Source organism: Oncorhynchus tshawytscha, linkage group LG09 (assembly GCF_018296145.1).
Source record: "Oncorhynchus tshawytscha isolate Ot180627B linkage group LG09, Otsh_v2.0, whole genome shotgun sequence".
In the NCBI taxonomy this organism is placed as follows: Eukaryota; Metazoa; Chordata; class Actinopteri; order Salmoniformes; family Salmonidae; genus Oncorhynchus; species Oncorhynchus tshawytscha.
In genome coordinates this window covers 28,680,914-28,701,860 of record NC_056437.1, presented here as the reverse complement: position 1 = coordinate 28,701,860, position 20,947 = coordinate 28,680,914, and the positions used below count along the sequence as shown (strand labels likewise).

The window sequence follows — 20,947 nt, the reverse complement described above, 5'->3', positions numbered from 1 at the left end:
AGTGTCACTATAACACTTAAAGTGTTGAATACCTCAGTGTTCATTTTGATCAACACCGGCCAGTGTAGTGCAGTGTTAACTTTTTGCACTCTGTGTTAAAACACTAGAAATGTAACACTTTGACCAGTGTACTTTTTACTCTGTGTAGAGTGAGACCATATGTACTCGCTGACAGTGTTAAATTTAACACTTTCAAATTTACTGTGTAGGTAGACACCAACACCATTAATAGGGAGGAGATGGCTGGTTCATAAATGTGACCTGAACAACATTTGAAAACCGTACCCCTTCAATACAATGGTTTAAAATACATGGGGGGTTCATAGGTGCTCTGCTGTGATAGGCTAAAATAAATGCTGTTTAGTGATCACCAGAGAGGAGAAAGGAAGGAAGGCAGGAAGGAAGATATGAGATGTAGAGGAGCTGACACTGACTGCTTTGCTTTCTGTTTGCTGTTTCCCTGGTGACCAAGCCATATCTGATGTCATGGCTGCGAGGGTGTGTGAGACACTGATATCGTAAATACTGTCCTTAACTAGGTCATAATATAAGCTTCCTACACCCCACCCAGACCCCTCCCTCTTCAAGTACAGACAACATACACTTCCCACCTTTTTAAAATCCTAACTCCTCCTTACAGCTGTACAGGACCCCACCTCCATCCCACCTCTCCTAATATCTTCCCAGGACCCCACCATAGTGCCCTCCATATGAACTGTGAGGCAGGAGCGAGGCCAGTGTAAATGTTGCTGACTTGACAGAGAGACCAGTCAGAGAGCATCAGGACATGTTTCCGTTTTTCAGGAATACACTATTTTCAAACTAGCTTGTTTACCATAAAAAAAATGTGGGGACTCCATTGTGTCTTTTTACCCCTGCTACATTAGGTTAGTTCACAAACATTACATTCAACCACAGCTAGAGGGAAATCAGTCAGACCGTTATGCCTCATGTTCCTATGGTAAACGTGTCAAAACATGTTAAAGTGTGTATATTTTGGCTGAAAACAAGGTGTCTACGAGGGCAGTGTCATTCCATTCAGGGGTTACATGGTTTTAGTGGGTAGGCTGTCATTGTAAATAAGAACGTTCTTGACCGACTTACCTAGTTAAAAGGTGAAATAAAATAAAAATCCTTTGTGATTAATGGATTATTAGTTGTTAAACAGCTCCCCCATTTTTAGCTGCAAGTTGATCCAGTTACTGTTTAGTCTCCAGCCATGTCAGAGTTAATGACTCACTTGTTTAGCTGGTCAGAGTAGGTGAGACCATTCCCCTCACTTGAGTTACTGTCTGTATGCCATCTAAGAATGACAAGTGATACCTCTCCCTGGTGTGAGCAGTCCTTTTCAGGTAATGTTCTGATTCCAGACACTGTACCCCAGTGGTGAGAGCACAATCACACTCCTACATCTCACCCTAGAAGTCTCCTCATAGCTATTGTCCCCCCCTGCAAGTTACTGCCTAACCTCATATTGAGCAGTTCAGTGGGCACTCAAGCTGAACAAACCGTTGGCAGGCGAGAGAGGTGTCACACCTCCACTGGATCCCTCAGGAGGTTTCTTGTTCTGTCCCTGCCTGTTAAACTAACCTTATACTGGCACTCAATATCAATAAGACATTAAACACAGAAGAATTTAAAATTAAACTGAACTTTATTTCATAATCAATATATAATATACAAAAATACTGTGCTCTGGAAAGGACATCTTACAGCATCTTTCCCATTATCGCAGCATATTCTAGCAACATCTTTTCCCAACGTATTACCAAACGGAGTGCAGTTTAAGCAGTATCTAAATGGACCCTTTCCCATTGCTATGTCACCGTGTCCATTGTTCAACATTTTTAACAAAACATGATTGTACAGACTTTGGTCACCATGTTTCGTTATGATTGTGTGCATCTGTGCAGTGAGTAGGAGTTCTTTGGTCTAGTTCGGTCTTGGAAGTTCAGGTCGCTCCTGTTTGTTCAAGTTAAGACACAGCGTTTCAGTCTTAAGTGATTGGCTGAGAAAGGGAGCGTACTCAGGTGTAGGGTGACTGAGCGTCGTCATGTTTTAGGGGTTGTTCAGGATCTGCCTAGGTCGCCCGTATCCAGTCATGCCAGCCTGAGATGCCCCCTTGTTGGTGCCCATCTGCAGGCCGATGACACTCCTTCCCTCATTCAGCTGGTCCTCTGAGAACTCGCGTTTGTTCTCCACTGACTTCCTGCACAGACAAAGTTATGTCCATCATTTTAAATCACATGTTACCCTTTACCTAAGTGGGAGTATGCAGAGAACTACGAGCCCCGAAAACGACAGTACTGTTTCTACAGAGAAAAGGACAGAGGCGCCAACTTACTTATGGAACCAGTTGGGGTCGCCGCGGTAAGTCCCATCATCCCTGGTGACAGCCAGACTTCCCAGGGTCATCAGGGTCCTCTGGACAGCAGCCAGGTCTTTCCCTACAGACAATTAATACACAGTACTGCACATCAGATATGTTTAATAAGTTCAGCTACTGTATAGCAGAACAGTGAATGTAGCATTCATGACTAGACAGGGTGACTAAGCAACAATAACATTTTTAAACATATCCATCTGTATAGCATGCTAGTTGAGCCGAGAAGTGATGTGTATGACATGTAATGTGTGTGTGTGTGTGTGTGCGCGCGCACAGCTGATCGCAGCTGGCTGGACGTACCCTCCCAGAGGTCAACTGTCTGGAACATGTCAGTCTTGGTGATACCATACTTCTCAGCCGCATTGAGGAATTGTGAGATTTGCTCCATCTGTTTGAAGGCCATGCCTGAGCTCTGGATCTTCCTGATGGGCTTGTTCCCACTGGACAAGCTGTTGATCAGTTCACACAGCACCTGAAGAGAGCGAGAGGTGTGAGAAATGTACTACCTGTGCATGACTGTCTTAGATTTTGTCTCCCAGTCACACAGGCACTCACACATCCGTCCTTGAGCCAGTTCTGCCAGCCGGTCTTGCCTGCCTCAGGTTGGCCCACTCCAGCGCCACACTGGGCAATGATCCACTCAGTCAACCGCTCTTCCAGATCCTGGTCATACTTTTTATCGATTTTACTCTGTACCTCACGGCTCAGACCGTAGGAGGGACCTTTGTTTGCCATTGCTGTTCCTACAGGGAGAGTGATATCGTTTCAGATAAGGCAAGCAAACATTGGTTTGTTCTGTTGCATATTGTATTGACCATCTATACATTTAAGTTACATAGAAGCTAACCAAAGTATAGAAAACAGTGAAAGAGCTGGCTTAACCCTTAAGGCTTTAAAAACAAATATTTAAAAAATTCAAAGGCATCATATTTCTTTTAGCCATAACTACATTGGCAGCTTAAACTGTGGCTCACCTAGGTTAAAGGACATCCTACTGACAAATATTTGGGCACACCTATTTAAAATGGCAGGCGACCTAATTACCAGGGTTAAAAATCAGCTGTCAATTAGCCACATAATTAGAGTTTGGCTAAGAGAAACAATTAAAACACGGGTGTGATCATCAGTCCAAGAGTTTCTAATGGACAAATTCAGGTAGGTCCCGCCCAGTTTAGTTCAATTTGCTTCTGTTTAAGAAACGTTTTGCAACATAATTGACTTAATGAATACACCCCACATAAACACAATTTACTGTAGAGGTTTGAGATGATGTATAAGTAAACTTAGAACCGTTGGGCGGTGTTTACTCAGGCAGCTCAATTCTGATCTTTTCTTCTTTGTAATTGGGTTAGGCGGATCACATCCAACTTTTAAGGTGAATTCACCGCCACCTGCTATACTGGAGTGTGAGGCCAGTCATAGCCTACGTCCATGAAATTCTCTTCATTACTCCTGTTCGTTTAAGTAAGTAAAATAGAACACTAGACACCATTTCCCTCCCCCCACTACACCACCACAGCCCCATCCAACTTCTCTAACCCTTTTACACAATCTCTCCCTATCTTCATCATACAGCTCACAAAATATCAACACATGCTCCACCGTTTCCTCCACTAAACTCTCATCACACAGACCTGTTTCATGCCTCACTATCAACCACAATGTGGATTCTGATATTTCTTCCACTAATTGGTCTTTTGACCGATCAGATCAGCTCTAAAATGATCTGATTTGAAATGATCTGATGTGATTGGTCAAAAGACCAGTTAGGCTGCATTTACACAGGCAGCTCAATTATGATGTTTTTCACTTATTGAGCTCAAATCAGATCAGCTCTGAAAAATATCTGATATGATTGGTCAAAATTGGGCTGCCTGTGTAAATGCAGCCTTAGTGGAAAAAATATCAGAATTGGGCTGATTGAATTAATAAATACACAAAACACAAAAAAAATCTATACTTTGAGTTAATATGAGGTAGGTGTAGGTGAGGAGCCTCTTCCTTACATAGAAAATTCCATGAATACTGTGATAGATTGTCTATATGTGTAACAGCGGCAGCTTAACTCTTTCTCGTTTTGTCTTGGCTCAACAGACCCACTTAATAGACGGAACAGTGCTCACATTCATGTCCCTGGCCTGTCCAAGCCCTCCAAACTGGCAATGCGTCAACACAAGTACAGTAGGTCCGCAAATGTGACTGCAGTCCTATGATATAGATCTGAACTCTGATCTGATCTTGAGTTCGGGGTTCAGAACTTATAACAGAGAGCATAAATGCCTCCCAACTTGAAGAAAACTATGCCAGGGGGCAGTGGTGTAAAGTACTTAAATAGAAATACTTTAAGTACTACTTAAGTTGTTTTTTGCGGTATCTGTACTTTACTTTACTATTTATATTTTTGCCAACCTTTCCTTCACTACATGTCTGGGATAGGGTTTGGCCTGGGGTAGGCCGTCATTGTAAAAAAACGTTTTTTTTCTTAACTGACTTGCCTAGTTAAATAATGGTTAAATAAATAAAACAATGTACTTTTTACTCCGTACATTTTCCCTGACACCCAAAAGTACTCGTTACATTTTGACAGGAAAATGGTCCAATTCACACACTTATCAAGAGAACATCACTGGTCATTGCAACTGGCTCTGATCTGGTGGACTCACTAAACACAAATGCTTTGTTTGTAAATTATGTCTGAGTGTTGGAGTGTGCCCCTGGCTATCCGTTAAACTGTTTGGTTTGCATAATATGAGAAATTTGAAATTATTTATACTTTTACTTTTGTACTTATCTATATTTAAAACCAAATACTTTTAGACTTTTACTCAAGTAGTATTTTACTGGGTGACATTCACTTTTACTTGAGTCATTTTCTATTAAGGTATCTTTACTGTTGCTCAAGCATGACAATTGAGTATTTTTTCCACCACTGCCACGGGGGCACATGTAGATCAGAGCATGCAAATGGACAAATGGACCACCAGATGGAGACTTCAGATTTAGACCCAATTCTTGCACAGTATAATCAAAAAGTCTCAACACCTGTGCTGCGATCTTGAACCATAACTATCACAGAACCTCTCAGAGCTGGGGGTCAAAGGTTGATGTCATCTCTCTGTGAGCCTGCTGCTCTCATTGACTTCTAGCTGCTTCCTGTCCTCCTCTACAGCCACACTCTGCTGTCTACATCCTGTTTGGCATAGTCCTCCCAGCTGGCTCTCCTTTGTCACGTCCTTCCTTTCTCACTGAGGTAGCTGTTAGAGTAAACTTTCACAGACCTGCTCACACTCTTCTGTGTATTAGAGCCCATCAAAGTCCCCTGCAAGTGGAAAAGCATATGGCCCAATGTATAATATGCAATGTAAGTAAATGCACAGGGAATTATGCTAGCTAGATGAGATTGTTGGGACAAATGTATACATCCACAATTACCTTATGATCTTACTGTTTGAGTCAAAGTCTGGCATAGTGAATATTTCCCCCTAACAGGACATTGCTCAGAAGCCACTCAACATGTACCGCACTGACACAAATGACTGATGATTGGTTGAAAAAAAATGATAATAAGATTGTGGGAGCTGTACTGTTAGATTTCAGTGCAGCCTTTGATATTATTGACCATAACCGGTTGTTGAAAAACGTGTTGTGGTTTTTCAACCTCAGCTCTGAATCCACGATATGGTAATCTGATAGAACTCAGAGGGTTTTCTTTAATGGAAGCTTTTCTAATGTCAAACATGTAAAGTGTGGTGTACTGTTTTTGAATGGGTGGCCAGTAATAAACTGGTCCTGAATATCTCTAAAACTAAGAGCATTGTATTTGGTACAAATGATTCCTTGGGTTCTAGACCTCAGCTGAATCTGGTAATGAATGGTGTGGTTGTTGAACAAGTTGAGGAAACTAAATTACTTGGCATTACCTTAGCTTGTAAACTGTCATGGTCAAAACATACAGATTCAATGGTTGTAAAGATGGGGAGAGGTCTGGCCGTAATAAAGAGATGCTCTGGTTTTTTGACACCACACTCCAAAAAGTAAGTTCTGCAGGCTCTAGTTTTGTCTAATCTTGATTGTTGTCCAGTCTTGTGGTCCAGTGCTGCAAGGAAAGAGTTAAGCCGCAACTGGCCCAGAACAGAGCGGCACGTTTTGCTCTTAATTGTAATCAGAGGGCTGACATAAATACTTTGCATGCCAGTCTCTCTTGGCTAAGAGTTGAGGAGAGACTGACTGCATCACTTCTACTTTTTATAAGAAACCCTGTGTTGAAAATCCCAAATTGTTTGCATAGTCAACTTACACACAGCTCTGACACACATACTTGTCCCGCCAGACATGCCACCAGGGGTCTATTCACAGTCCCCAAAACCAGAACAAATTCAAGAAAACATACAGTATTATATAGAGCCCTTATTGCATGGAACTTCCTTCCATCTCATATTGCTCAAATAAACAGTCAACCCGGTTTTTAAAAAACTGATAAAGCAACACCTCGCGGCACAACGCCTCTCCCCTTTTTGACCTAGATAGTTTGTGTGTATGCATTGATATGTACTTGTGCCTTTACATTTTTTTTATGTAGTTCTGTCCTTGAGCTGTTCTTGTCTATTGATGTTCTGTATTATGTCATTCTGTATTATGTTTCATGTTTGTGTGGACCCCAGGAAAAGTAGCTGCTGCTTTTGCAACAGCTAATGGGGATACTAATAAAATACCAAATACCATGTTGCTGCATGGTGAGTAACATAAAATATTATAAGTAGGAGCTAGAATTAACAGCAACATGCTCCTCTCCTCTTTATGCGTGACTCAAAAGTCTACATTCAGGTATCAGTTAAAAATCCACATTGATTCATGCTATTGCAATAGTAATGTGTTTGGAATGGAGGTGGAGGCACTGCTTGTGTACATGCATCAATGTCTGTGTTGTAATCTGTAATGTAATTTTTGGATTATCAAAAACCAGTAACGTAATCTGATTACTTCCAGTTACTTTCCCCTTAAGAGGCATTAGAAGAAGACAAAAAGGAAGATGCTTGGACCTTCTTTTTTTAGTATTTTCAGTGGTATTGTCAACAAACACGCCCCCACAAAGAAAATTAGAATTAAAAACAGGTTCAGCCCCTGGTTCGACCATGATCTTGCAGAGTTACTCCACCTCAGGAATTGCATTTGACGAAAGGCTCGGCACACGGATACTCAGGGTGACTGGCTATCATTCAGGTAAATGACAAATAAGTGCACTCAGGCTATCCAGAAGGCCAAAGTTAGTTAATTTAAGGAGCAGTTCTCTCTCTGTGGGTCTAAACTGCAAGACATTCTGGAAAACGGTTAAAGACCAGGAGAATAAACCTTCTTCCTCACAGCTGCCCATGTCTCTTAATGTTAAGGATGTGGTTGTTACTGACAAGAAGCACATGGCTGAGCTCTTTAAATCGCCACTTCATTAAGTCAGGATTCCTATTTGACTCAGCCATGCCTCCTTGCCCGTCCAACATTTCCTCATCTCCCACCCCTTCTAATGTGACTATCCCCGATGCTTCTCCCTCTTTTTCCCCAGCCCCGCTACAAAGTTTCTCCCTGCAGGCGGTCACTGAGTCCGAGGTGCGAAAGGAGCTCCTTAAACCTGACCCCAAAAAACTATCTGGGTGAGATGGTTTAGACCCTTTCTACTTTAAGGTTGCTGCCCCTAACATTGCCAAGCCTGTCTCTCCTTTCTGGGGAGGTTCCCATTGCTTGGAAGGCAGCCACGATTCATCCTTTATTTAAAAGGGGAGTTTAAGCTGATCCTAACTGTTTTGGGCCTATTTCTATTTTGCCCTGTTTATCAAAAGTGTTGGAAAAACCTGTCAATAATCAACTGTCTGGCTTTCTTGATCTCTATAGTATTCTCTCGGGTATGCAATCTGTTTTCCGCTTAGGTTATGAATGTGTCACTGTAACCTTAAAGGTCACCATTGCAACCTTAAAGGTCACCAAGGTCACCAATGATGTCATCAATGCCCTTGATTCTAAGCAATATTGTGCTGCTATTTTTATTTACTTGGCCAAAGCTTTTGATACAGTAGACCATTCCATTCTTGTGGGTCGGCTAAGGAGTATTGGTGTCTCTAAGAGGTCTTTGGGCTGGTTTTCTAACTACCTCTCTCAAAGAGTGCAGTGTATAAAGTCAGAAAATCTGCTGTCTCAGCCACTGCCTGTCACCAAGGGAGTACCCCAAAGCTCAATCCCCACGCTCTTCTCAATTTACATCAACAACATAGCTCAGGCAGTAGGAAGCTCTCTCATCCATTTATATGCAGGTGATACACTCTTATACTCAGTTGGCCCCTCCTCAGATTTTGTGTTAAATGCTCTACAACAAAGCTTTCTTAGTGTCCAACAAGCTTTCTCTACCCTTAACCTTGTTCTGAACACCTCCAAAACAAAGGTAATGTGGTTTGGTAAGAAGAATGTCCTTCATCCCACAGGTGTGATTACTACCTCTGAGGGTTTAGAGCTTGAGGTAGTCACCTCATACAAGTACTTGGGAGTATGGCTATACGGTGCACTGTCCTTCTCTCAGCACATATCAAAGTTGCAGGCTAAAGTTAAATCTCGACTTGGTTTTCTCTATCGTAATCGCTCCTCTTTCACCCCAGCTGCCAAACTAACCCTGATTCAGATGACCATCCTACCCATGCTAGATTACGGAGACATCATTTATAGATTGGCAGGTAAGGGTGCTCTCGAGCGGCTAGATGTTCTTTACCATTCAGCCATCAGATTTGCCACCAATGCTCCTTATAGGACACATCACTGCACTCTATACTCCTCTGTAAACTGGTCATCTCTGTACACTCGTCGCAAGACCCACTGGTTGATGCTTATTTATAAAACCCTCTTAGGCCTCACTCCCCCTTCTCTGAGATATCTACTGCAGCCCTCATTCTCCACATACAACAGTCACATTCTGTTAAAGGCCCCTTAAAGTACACATATCCCTGGGTCGCTCCTCTTTTCAGTTCACTGCAGCTAGCGACTGGAACGAGCTGCAAAAAACACTCAAACTGGACAGTTTTATCTCCATCTCTTCATTCAAAGACTCAACCATGGACACTCTTACTAATGGTTGTGGCTGCTTTGTGTGATGTATTGTTGTCTCTACCTTCTTGCCCTTTGTGCTGTTGTCTGTGCCCAATAATGTTTGTACACTGTTTTGTGCTGCTACCATGTTGTGTGCTACCATGTTGTTGTTATGTTGCTACCATGCTGTGTTGTCATATGTTGCTGCCTTGCTATGTTGTTGTCTTAGGTCTCTCTTTATGTAGTGTTGTCTCTCTTGTTGTGATGTGTGTTTTGTCTTATATTTACATTGTATTTATTTTTAATCATAGCCCCCCGTCCCCTCAGGATGCCTTTTGTCTTTTGGTAGGCCGACACTGTAAAAAAGAATTTGTTCTTAACTGACTTGCCTAGTTAAATAAAGGTAAACATAAAAAGAAAAAAAGCCACAGAATTACATTGAGAAAATAGAAAGGTCTCAATGTATTTTTTCACAAACATCCTTTCTGAATCGAGAAGTAATCCAAGAAGTAATAATGATCGAGTTTTTCAAAAGTCTCGTGTCGGATTACAATAATTTTGCTGGTAACGTTACGTAACTGATTACATTTAAAAAACGTCATCAGATTACATGTAAGCTACTTCCGGCGCCGACAGAGATGGCCGCCTCGCTTCGCGTTCCTAGGAAACTATGCAGTTTTTTGTTTTTTTACGTGTTATTTCTTACACTAGTACCCCAGGTCATCTTAGGTTTCTTTACATACAGCCGAGAAGAACTACTGAATATAAGATCAGCGTCAACTCACCATCAGTACGACCAAGAATATGTTTTTCGCGACGCGGATCCTGTGTTCTGCCTTACAACCAGTGTAACCGAGTGGATCACATGCAGCGACCAAAAAAAAAAAAAACGACTCAGAAAAAGAGGGAAACGAAGCGGTCTTCTGGTCAGACTCCGGAGACGGGCACATCGTGCACCACTCCCTAGCATTCTTCTTGCCAATGTCCAGTCTCTTGACAACAAGGTTGATGAAATCCGAGCAAGGGTAGCATTCCAGAGGGACATCAGAGACTGTAACGTTCTCTGCTTCACGGAAACATGGCTAACTGGAGAGACGCAATCCAAAGCGGTGCAGCCAGCGGGTTTCTCCACGCATCGCGCCGACAGAAACAAACATCTTTCTGGTAAGAAGACGGGCGGGGGCGTATGCCTTATGGCCAACGTGACATGGTGTGATGAAAGAAACATACAGGAACTCAAATCCTTCTGTTCACCTGATTTAGAATTCCTCACAATCAAATGTAGACCGCATTATCTACCAAGAGAATTCTCTTCGATTATAATCACAGCCGTATATATCCCCCCAAGCAGACACATCGATGGCTCTGAACGAACTTTATTTAACTCTCTGCAAACTGGAAACGATTTATCCGGAGGCTGCATTCATTGTAGCTGGGGATTTTAACAAGGCTAATCTGAAAACAAGACTCCCTAAATTTTATCAGCATATCGATTGCGCAACCAGGGGTGGAAAGACCCTGGATCATTGTTACTCTAACTTCCGCGACGCATATAAGTCTCTGCCCCGCCCCCTTTCGGAAAAGCTGACCACGACTCCATTTTGTTGATCCCTGCCTACAGACAGAAACTAAAACAAGAAGCTCCCACGCTGAGGTCTGTCCAACGCTGGTCCGACCAAGCTGACTCCACACTCCAAGACTGCCTCCATCACGTGGACTGGGAGATGTTTCGTATTGCGTCAGACAACAACATTGACGAATACGCTGATACGGTGTGCGAGTTCATTAGAACGTGCGTTGAAGATGTCGTTCCCATAGCAACGATTAAAACATTCCCTAACCAGAAACCGTGGATTGATGGCAGCATTCGTGTGAAACTGAAGGCACGAACCACTGCTTTTAATCAGGGCAAGGTGTCTGGTAACATGACTGAATACAAACAGTGCAGCTATTCCCTCCGCAAGGCTATCAAACAAGCTAAGCGCCAGTACAGAGACAAAGTAGAATCTCAATTCAACGGCTCAGACACAAGAGGTATGTGGCAGGGTCTACAGTCAATCACGGACTACAGGAAGAAACCCAGCCCAGTCACGGACCAGGATGTCTTGCTCCCAGGCAGACTAAATAACTTTTTGCCCGCTTTGAGGACAATACAGTGCCACTGACACGGCCTGCAACGGAAACATGCGGTCTCTCCTTCACTGCAGCCGAAGTGAGTAAGACATTTAAACGTGTTAACCCTCGCAAGGCTGCAGGCCCAGACGGCATCCCCAGCCGCGCCCTCAGAGCATGCGCAGACCAGCTGGCCGGTGTGTTTACGGACATATTCAATCAATCCCTATACCAGTCTGCTGTTCCCACATGCTTCAAGAGGGCCACCATTGTTCCTGTTCCCAAGAAAGCTAAGGTAACTGAGCTAAACGACTACCGCCCGTAGCACTCACATCCGTCATCATGAAGTGCTTTGAGAGACTAGTCAAGGACCATATCACCTCCACCCTACCTGACACCCTTGACCCACTCCAATTTGCTTACCGCCCAAATAGGTCCACAGACGATGCAATCTCAACCACACTGCACACTGCCCTAACCCATCTGGACAAGAGGAATACCTATGTGAGAATGCTGTTCATCGACTACAGCTCGGCATTCAACACCATAGTACCCTCCAAGCTCGTCATCAAGCTCGAGACCCTGGGTCTCGACCCCGCCCTGTGCAACTGGGTACTGGACTTCCTGACGGGCCGCCCCCAGGTGGTGAGGGTAGGCAACATCTCCTCCCCGCTGATTCTCAACACTGGGGCCCCACAAGGGTGCGTTCTGAGCCCTCTCCTGTACTCCCTGTTCACCCACGACTGCGTGGCCACGCACGCCTCCAACTCAATCATCAAGTTTGCGGACGACACAACAGTGGTAGGCTTGATTACCAACAACGACGAGAGGCCTACAGGGAGGAGGTGAGGGCCCTCGGAGTGTGGTGTCAGGAAAATAACCTCACACTCAACGTCAACAAAACTAAGGAGATGATTGTGGACTTCAGGAAACAGCAGAGGGAACACCCCCATCCACATCGATGGAACAGTAGTGGAGAGGGTAGCAAGTTTTAAGTTCCTCGGCATACACATCACAGACAAACTGAATTGGTCCACTCACACAGACAGCATCGTGAGGAAGGCGCAGCAGCGCCTCTTCAACCTCAGGAGGCTGAAGAAATTCGGCTTGTCACCAAAAGCACTCACAAACTTCTACAGATGCACAATCGAGAGCATCCTGGCGGGCTGTATCACCGCCTGGTATGGCAACTGCACCGCCCTCAACCGTAAGGCTCTCCAGAGGGTAGTGAGGTCTGCGCAACGCATCACCGGGGGCAAACTACCTGCCCTCCAGGACACCTACACCACCCGATGCTACAGGAAGGCCATAAAGATCATCAAGGACATCAACCACCCGAGCCACTGCCTGTTCACCCCGCTGTCATCCAGAAGGCGAGATCAGTACAGGTGCATCAAAGCTGGGACCGAGAGACTGAAAAACAGCTTCTATCTCAAGGCCATCAGACTGTTAAACAGCCACCACTAACATTGAGTGGCTACTGCCAACACACTGTCAATGACACTGACTCTACTCCAGCCACTTTAATCATGGGAATTGATGGGAAATGATGTAAATATATCACTAGCCACTTTAAACAATGCTACCTTATATAATGTTACTTACCCTACATTGTTCATCTCATATGCATACGTTGATACTGTACTCTATATCATCGACTGCATCCTTATGTAATACATGTATCACTAGCCACTTTAACTATGCCACTTGGTTTACATACTATCTCATATGTATATACTGTACTCGATATCATCTACTGTATCTTGCCTATGCTGCTCTGTACCATCACTCATTCATATATCCTTATGTACATATTCTTTATCCCCTTACACTGTGTATAAGACAGTAGTTTTTTTTGGAATTGTTAGTTAGATTACTTGCTCGTTATTACTGCATTGTCGGAACTAGAAGCACAAGCATTTCGCTACACTCGCATTAACATCTGCTAACCATGTGTATGTGACAAATTAAATTTGATTTGATTTGAATCAGTTACTGCCCAAACTTGCGCGTGCGACACACACACACAAACAGATAGATTGTGTCTAGAGTGGAATCCAAGATGGAGATTCAGATTTGCCATGCTTGCATAGTATTTTTGCGATCCATTGTGTTATAATTCTGTTTTGGCCCGGCAACACGTATTTCAATTCTTTCTCAGAGGGTTTTTGTCAATGTTTCTCAGTATGCATGGTTGCGTGCACTGCTATGTTTGTGTCAGTTGTTAGCACTTGTTTATGTTGTTCAGCTCTAACACAGAGAAAGCTTTACTTCCTAAACCTAATACATCAACTGTCATCCAGTAGTTAATGACTCCTATTAGAGCTACTGTAATACATCATAGTTCCATGTCAGTATCTTTCCTCACCCACAGCAGAGCAGACTACGGTTCTTACTACATATGTTATATGGAATGTGGTGGAGGGACCTGTTGTTCTCTATCTGCCAGCCAAGTTATTGTAGGGGAGAGTGGGGTAAGTTGAGCCAAAGAGGTAAGTTGAGCCACCTGTGTTTCTAGGAAATCAAACACAAAATTAATTATTTGCCAAATATTTAGGAAGAGGTCATCATTTCATGGAGTCTGTGAACTAAGAAACCACATGGAAAAAGCAAGTTAGGTCCAAAAAAACTGATTTTCAAGTCAAACGAATTTATTATGCTAAAAGGTTTCATGATGCTTGTATCTAAACCAAAGTAGATCATTTTAAGATTGTTCAATATATCAGTTGGGGTCTCTATAAGCTTCAATATGAGGTACTAAACCTAGAATGAATGTGCATCCTTATAGCTGTATGGGTTAATATAGTTAAAATGTTTGCCTTGGGATAAGTTGAGACAATGCCTTTTAACCTTTTAATGGCATCAGACCGAGGCTCTGCATCTGTCCTCGTGCTCCTAGACTTAGTGCTGCTTTTGATACCATCGATCACCACATTCTTTTGGAGAGATTGGAAACCCAAATTGGTCTACATGGACAAGTTCTCGCCTGGTTTAGATCTTAACTGTCGGAAAGATATCAGTTTGTCTCTGTGAATGGTTTGTCCTCTGACAAATCAACTATACATTTCGGTGTTCCTCAAGGTTCCGTTTTAGGACCACTTTTGTTTTCACTATATATTTTACCTCTTGGGGATGTCATTCGAAAACATAATGTTAACTTTCACTGCTATGCGGATGACACACAGCTGTACATTTCAATGAAACATGGTGAAGCCCCAAAATTGCCCTCGCTAGAAGTCTGTGTTTCAGACATAAGGAAGTGGATGGCGGCAAACTTTCTACTTTTAAACTCTGACAAAACAGAGATGCTTGTTCTAGGTCCCAAGAAATAAAGAGATCTTCTGTTGAATCTGACAATTAATCTTAATGGTTGTACAGTCGTCTCAAATAAAACTGTGAAGGACCTCGGCGTTACTCTGGACCCTGATCTCTCTTTTGACGAACATATCAAAACTGTTTCAAGGACAGCTTTTTTCCATCTACGTAACATTGCAAAAATCAGAAACTTTTTGTCCGAAAATAATGCTGAAAAATTAATGTTTGTTACTTCTAGGTTAGACTACTGCAAAGCTCTACTTTCCGGCTACCCGGATAAAGCACTAAATAAACTTCAGTTAGTGCTAAATACGGCTGCTAGAATCCTGACTAGAACCCAAAAAATTTGATCATATTACTCCAGTGCTAGCCTCCCTACACTGGCTTCCTGTTAAGGCAAGGGCAGATTTCAAGGTGTTACTGCTAACCTACAAAGCATTACATGGGCTTGCTACAAAGCATTACATGGGCTTGCTCCTACCTATCTCTCTGATTTGGTCCTGCCGTACATACCTAGACGTACGCTACGGTCACAAGACGCAGGCCTCCTAATTGTCCCTAGAATTTCTCAGCAAACAGCTGGAGGCAGGGCTTTCTCCTATAGAGCTAAATTGTTATGGAATTGTCTGCCTACCCATATGAGAGACGCAGACTCAGTCTCAACCTTTTAAGTCTTTACTGAAGACTCATCTCTTCAGTGGGTCATATGATTGAGTGTAGTCTGGCCCAGGAGTGTGCAGGTGAGTCAGTTAAGAACAAATTCTTATTTTCAATGACAGCCAATGACAGGAACAGTGGGTTAAATGCCTGTTCAGGGGCAAAACAACACCGTGTCAGCTCGGGGATATGAACTTGCAACCTTTCGGTTACTGGTCCAACGCGCTAACCACTAGGCTACCCTGGCTTACTGGGGCTCTTTCATGCCGTCCCTAGGAGGGGGTGTCACTTGAGTGGGTCACTGATGTGATCTTCCTGTCTGGGTTGGCGCCCCCCACCCCTGGCTTGTGCTGTGGCAGAGATCTTTGTGGGCTATACTCGGCCTTGTCTCAGGATGGTAAGTTGGTGGTTGAATATATCCCTGTAGTGGTGTGGGGGCTGTGCTTTGGCAAAGTGGGTGGGGTTATATCCTTCCTGTTTGGCCCTGTCCGGGGGTATCATCGGATGGGGCCACAGTGTCTCCTGACGCCTCCTGTCTCAGCCTCCAGTATTTATGCTGCAGTAGTTTATGTGTCGGGGGGCTAAGGTTAGTTTGTTATATCTGGAGTACTTCTCCTGTCTTATCCGGTGTCCTGTGTGAATTTAAGTATGCTCTCTCTAATTTTCACTTTCTTTCTTTCTCTCTCGGAGGACCTGAGCCCTAGGACCATGCCTCAGAACTACCTGGCATGATGACTCCTTGCTGTCCACCTGGCCATGCTGCTGCTCCAGTTTCAACTGTTCTGCCTGCGGCTATGGAATCCTGATGTGTTCACCGGAAGTGCTACCTGTCCCAGACCTGCTGTTTTCAACTCTCTAGAGACAGCAGGAGTGGTAAAGATACTCTGAATGATAGGCTATGAAAAGCCAACTGACATTTACTCCTGAGGTCCTGACTTGCTGCACCCTCGACAACTACTGTGATTATTATTATTTGACCATGCTGGTCATTTATGAACATTTGAACATCTTGGCCATGTTCTGTTATAATCTCCACCCGGCACAGCCAGAAGAGGACTGGCCACCCCTCATAGCCTGGTTCCTCTCTAGGTTTCTTCCTAGGTTTTGTCCTTTCTAGGGAGTTTTTCCTAGCCACCGTGCTTCTACACCTGCATTGCTTGCTGTTTGGGGTTTTAGGCTGGGTTTCTGTACAGCACTTTGAGATATCAGCTGATGTACGAAAGGCTATATAAATTAATTTGATTTGATTTGATTTAGCCTATTTGAAAAGTGTTTTAAAAAGTACAAAGTGTTTGTTTGTTAGGTGTTAAGCCTGTGTTAAAATATGCTTAAAATGATAAACAGACAAAAAAGCGATTGGGATTGAGTTGAACTGTCTTTGGGAAATAAAGATATACATGGTTTTAAAAAGGTAGCGATAATATTTCATTCAGTACAGAAATTTGTAAGCGGCATAACTTACCCTGTCCTGTGGTTCAACTTACCCCATACCGGTGTAAGTTGTGCCAAGTGACCAGTTTTTTGGGGACAAACTATGTTTTCAAAATTGTAATGTTTACATGAATTCTCATTATTTCCAGGGCTACACAACATCCTGAAATATATGTAGATATCTTGGTTAGAAAAAAATGCTATATTTCCCTTGAAGGAGTGATGCTGAATGTAAAAAAATGGCTCAACTTACCCCACTCTCCTCTATGTCACAACCAGAAACAGTTTGTAACAACAACCCTTGTAAATACCATCATAAATACCAGATTTTGCTCTAACCAATCTGAAGGGCTGTTTTATAATCTGAGGATCTGCCTCCAAGCACTGTGTTATCATGCCCAGAGAGAATCCCCCCCTCAGTACAGAGCACATCACTGGCTGGATCAGGCCTTATCTGAACATGGAGGCTCTTGATTGGGTATATGAGGACTGTTATGGGTCAGCAAGGGACAGGGGCCATAAGATCACTACATATATTACACTAACCTTTCCCAACCTCACTCTAGCCTTATATCAAGTGTCTAACAGGCTCGATAAACTGTGAAAAAACGTAGGTTAAACCTGTCTCTGTGCTGCGTCACAGAACCTGAATACATCCATGTGTGATTGAGAGTTTATAGATCTGTTTACTGCCCTTTTCCCCAGGAATGGAACAGAGGAAGGAGAGGAGGGGGGATAAGCATAGTCTAATATTGTATTTAAATGTTTTATTAAGCTTGTATTTATTCAGGGGAACCCACTGAGACCAGGGTCTCATTTACAATGGTGCGCTGAGGAATACAAATAAAATAAACTGCAAGTTACAGAATCAATACTTCAGCTTCAAATACCACAAATACAATTATTTTTATTCAATCCGAACAGTTGCAATTCTCCTTAAATTTCATTCAACATTAAAGTCCTAAACTGCCCTAGAGGCAGTTAACCATCCCTGTGAACAGGTTTGGTATGTCATATTTTTGTATTTCAACAGTGAAGTGAGGAAGGTCGGAAGCTTGTGTAGTAGAGCTTTGTAAACAAAAAGGGAGTAGTGAAGGGATCTACGGGACATCAACGAGGACCAGCCAACTGTTTGATACAGGAGGCAGTGATGCGTATTAATACTGTCACCTGTGATATAGCAAAGGGTGCTTTGGTAGACGATATCCAAAGGTTTAAGAGTAGTGGCTGCTGCATTCCGATAAATGACGTCACCATAGTCAAGAACTGGTAGGAAAGTTGACTGTACAATCTGCTTCCTGCTGTTTAGGAAGAGGCATGATCTATTTCTATAAAATAGGCCTACTTTAATCTCAGTTTCTTAGCTAGCACATCCCTATGTTTTTACATGACAAATTATTGTCCATCCAAAAACCCTGATATGTATAGAAGTGAACCTGCTTGATTTGCATGGAGGGGAAGGAGTGGGGCAGGATAGACCTGTTGGCTCCCGACAGCTGCTCTTCTGAGGATCAGGCCTGCTGCTACAGGTCCAGATCAGATCTCCCTTAATCAGCCTGTAAAGCCATCTTGACTTCCTATTACCCAATATGTGCTCTGTGCCCTCACTAATACATTACTAATTTTCTACTGTTACAGATTACATTATTACAGAGATGTGAAACAGCGTGTGATAGCTACTGGGGTTACTTCACAAAATATCCATCATGCAGTGTTCCGAAAGCAAATGGTCCATGTAAATGTGACGTCACAGTTATCAGGGCGTCCACTGAAACATCCACTGTTATATTGACTCCTGGACATACCAGCATAGGTCACATAATCCCTCACATCTACACAGTTTGACACCATAGCTGCACTGAAGACTGATACCAGAGGATGGACAGGGAATGAGGAGGCACCATGCATTACAAAACACTCTCTGACCGCACGTTGAGATACCTCTATCTCCATCTCAAAGACACAGCACATACATCATGATGAAAGAAAGTACCCCTATATTACTTAATGAATTTGTCTTGCATGGAGCTAGCAGTTTTAAACAGGGGTGTAGCCAGTTTTTGTGTGAGAGATCGCTGAGAGCAGGACTTGATAAGAAGCAGGATCTGATAGTGAACAGGATCCATCTGATAGAGCCTCTCTGGGCAGAGTGAAGAGAGAACGGAGCCTTACAGAGAGACTTTTACGAAAAAAGCCTAAAACCTAAAACCTAAAAGCCACAGCGTCATTCATTGAGGCTTCTTAACATTTTATGAAATTAATAAATGAGTTACATGCCATGCAGTGACTGAGTGTGAGAGGGCAGGTGTGTGTGTGTTTAGTGTGTGTGTGTTTTTGTGTGTGTGTGTAATTAAGAGACTGAATATAAAATAGGTCAGGTTATCCAAAATGTCAATTTGTCTACACCCTTTTCGCCCTCACTCTCATCCATGTTAACCTAAAAGATACTTTTCTAAACAATAGAACACTGTCAGTAGCAACTTTCCAGGCATGCCAGAGAAACTACTAGACACCATTTTGACACTGTCTGACACACCAGGGCACAGTTTTTCAGAAAGTATCTATTCGGATCGATTATTGGATAGGATTAAGTGCAAAGAAATAAATAGAATGAGAGTCCCCATTCAAGTCAATGATTTGTCCATTATATTAATTTGATTTCTATACGTTTCATCCTAACCGATAGTAGAATTCCAGATAGATAACTTTTGAAAAACTTGGCACTGGAAATTCAACCGTATGAATAACAGGTAGAGCCTGATAGTAACAAAGTGCACTCCGACAGAGATAAAGGTGTTAAGAAGTAGCCAGGCATGTACTTACAGTGTTTAGTTGGGAGCAGCTGTAGTTGTTGAGATGAGTTCAGGTGGCTTCGGACCTGTGTTTCTGTGAGCTGGTGTGAAAGAGTTCCTCTCTTCCCCTTTACAACAGAGTACAGAGTCTGCTCTCAGGGAGTGCCAGCTTAAAAAGAACAAACACGCTCTCTGAAATTACTTCACCACAAGAGAAAAAGCAAGTGAGAGAGAGAGATGGGAGGAGAGGAAAGGAAAGAAGGGGAGGGAGGAAACCACAGCCTTAAAAGGATATGGCCTTTTTTCCTCTACATTTTTCTAGAGCTTCTAGTCTTCTTATTTCATTCTATGACACACCCTTTTTTCTTTCTCTCTTTATCCCCCTGTAAGTGTACCTCCTTATTTGGGAGCAGGACAGAGAGAATGAGGAACCACTGCCAAAGGGCTTGGTTTGGTCAGCTATAGGAATTCTCCAAATATCTTCCTCTACCACTTTGTCTAGAGAACATAAGGAGGGACCCACTGGGCACAGACGTCAATTCAACGTCTATTCCAAGTTGGTTCAATGTAATTTCACTGAAATTACGTGGAAAGAACATTGATTCAACCAGTGCGTGCTCTGTGGGGAGGGAGAGAGGGAGGGCGAAAGTAGAGAGTACAATGGTTTAAGGGGACCAGGGGGAGGGAGATGCTTTCAGTAATTAGAGAGGATAAGGAAGGAGGCACTGCTATAGGGAAGTTTAATTTATTGCCTCTATAGTAATTGTCTGTTTTTTGTTATTTATTACGTTGTTTGTTTTACAAACATTAAAATAAAATGTCTGGGAGCCATGAAATCACTTTTGTTCCATGAGATAAGTACAGTAAGATAAGTATGTGAGGGCATGAGTGAATGAGAGGAACTAGAATGCAAGTAAGTCAGCCAAAGTGCAAGTAATGCTGATTTGTTTTGCTTTGTTGGGTGTTCAGTTAAATTCCTCATCCTTTTTTGTTTTTTACATTTTCCTCTTGGCTCTAAAGAACATACACCCCCTCGCATATAAACACACCCATGCTAATGGTACATGACATCATTACATTGACAGCAAAAGCGGGGCATGCCACAGCTTGAGAGGCCATCAAGGTTAAACATTGACATCACAGATGACATCACTGAGAGGAGTCAGCATTAGAATGAAGTAACTGTCTGACC

General features: G+C 42.9%; 1 protein-coding gene across 2 annotated transcripts; it reads right to left on the bottom strand.

Annotated features, from left to right (window-relative positions):
• Window positions 1-1,635: 1,635 nt before the first annotated feature.
• On the bottom strand, window positions 1,636-19,978 carry LOC112257718 (transgelin-2). 2 transcript variants are annotated; one of them, XM_024431503.2, is made up of 5 exons: window positions 19,787-19,978; window positions 2,942-3,129; window positions 2,687-2,858; window positions 2,345-2,447; window positions 1,636-2,209 (listed from the first exon to the last, which is right to left on the bottom strand). In XM_024431503.2, the coding sequence occupies exons 2-5, from the start codon at window positions 3,119-3,121 to the stop codon at window positions 2,059-2,061; spliced, it is 606 nt and encodes a 201-aa protein (XP_024287271.2). In that variant the 5' UTR covers window positions 3,122-3,129; window positions 19,787-19,978; the 3' UTR covers window positions 1,636-2,058. The 2 variants fall into 2 exon arrangements, with proteins under 2 accessions (XP_024287271.2, XP_024287270.2); XM_024431502.2 differs by lacking the exon at window positions 19,787-19,978 and adding an exon at window positions 3,361-3,391.
• Window positions 19,979-20,947: the final 969 nt, after the last annotated feature.

What these genes read in the sequence shown, in the direction of transcription:
- LOC112257718 (XM_024431502.2), bottom strand. An exon ending in ACTGGCTCAAGGACGGATGT is followed by an intron (nt 2,859 to 2,941) that starts GTGAGTGCCTGT and finishes CGCTCTCTTCAG; the next exon opens with GTGCTGTGTGAACTGATCAA. An exon ending in GACAGTTGACCTCTGGGAGG is followed by an intron (nt 2,448 to 2,686) that starts GTACGTCCAGCC and finishes AATTGTCTGTAG; the next exon opens with GGAAAGACCTGGCTGCTGTC.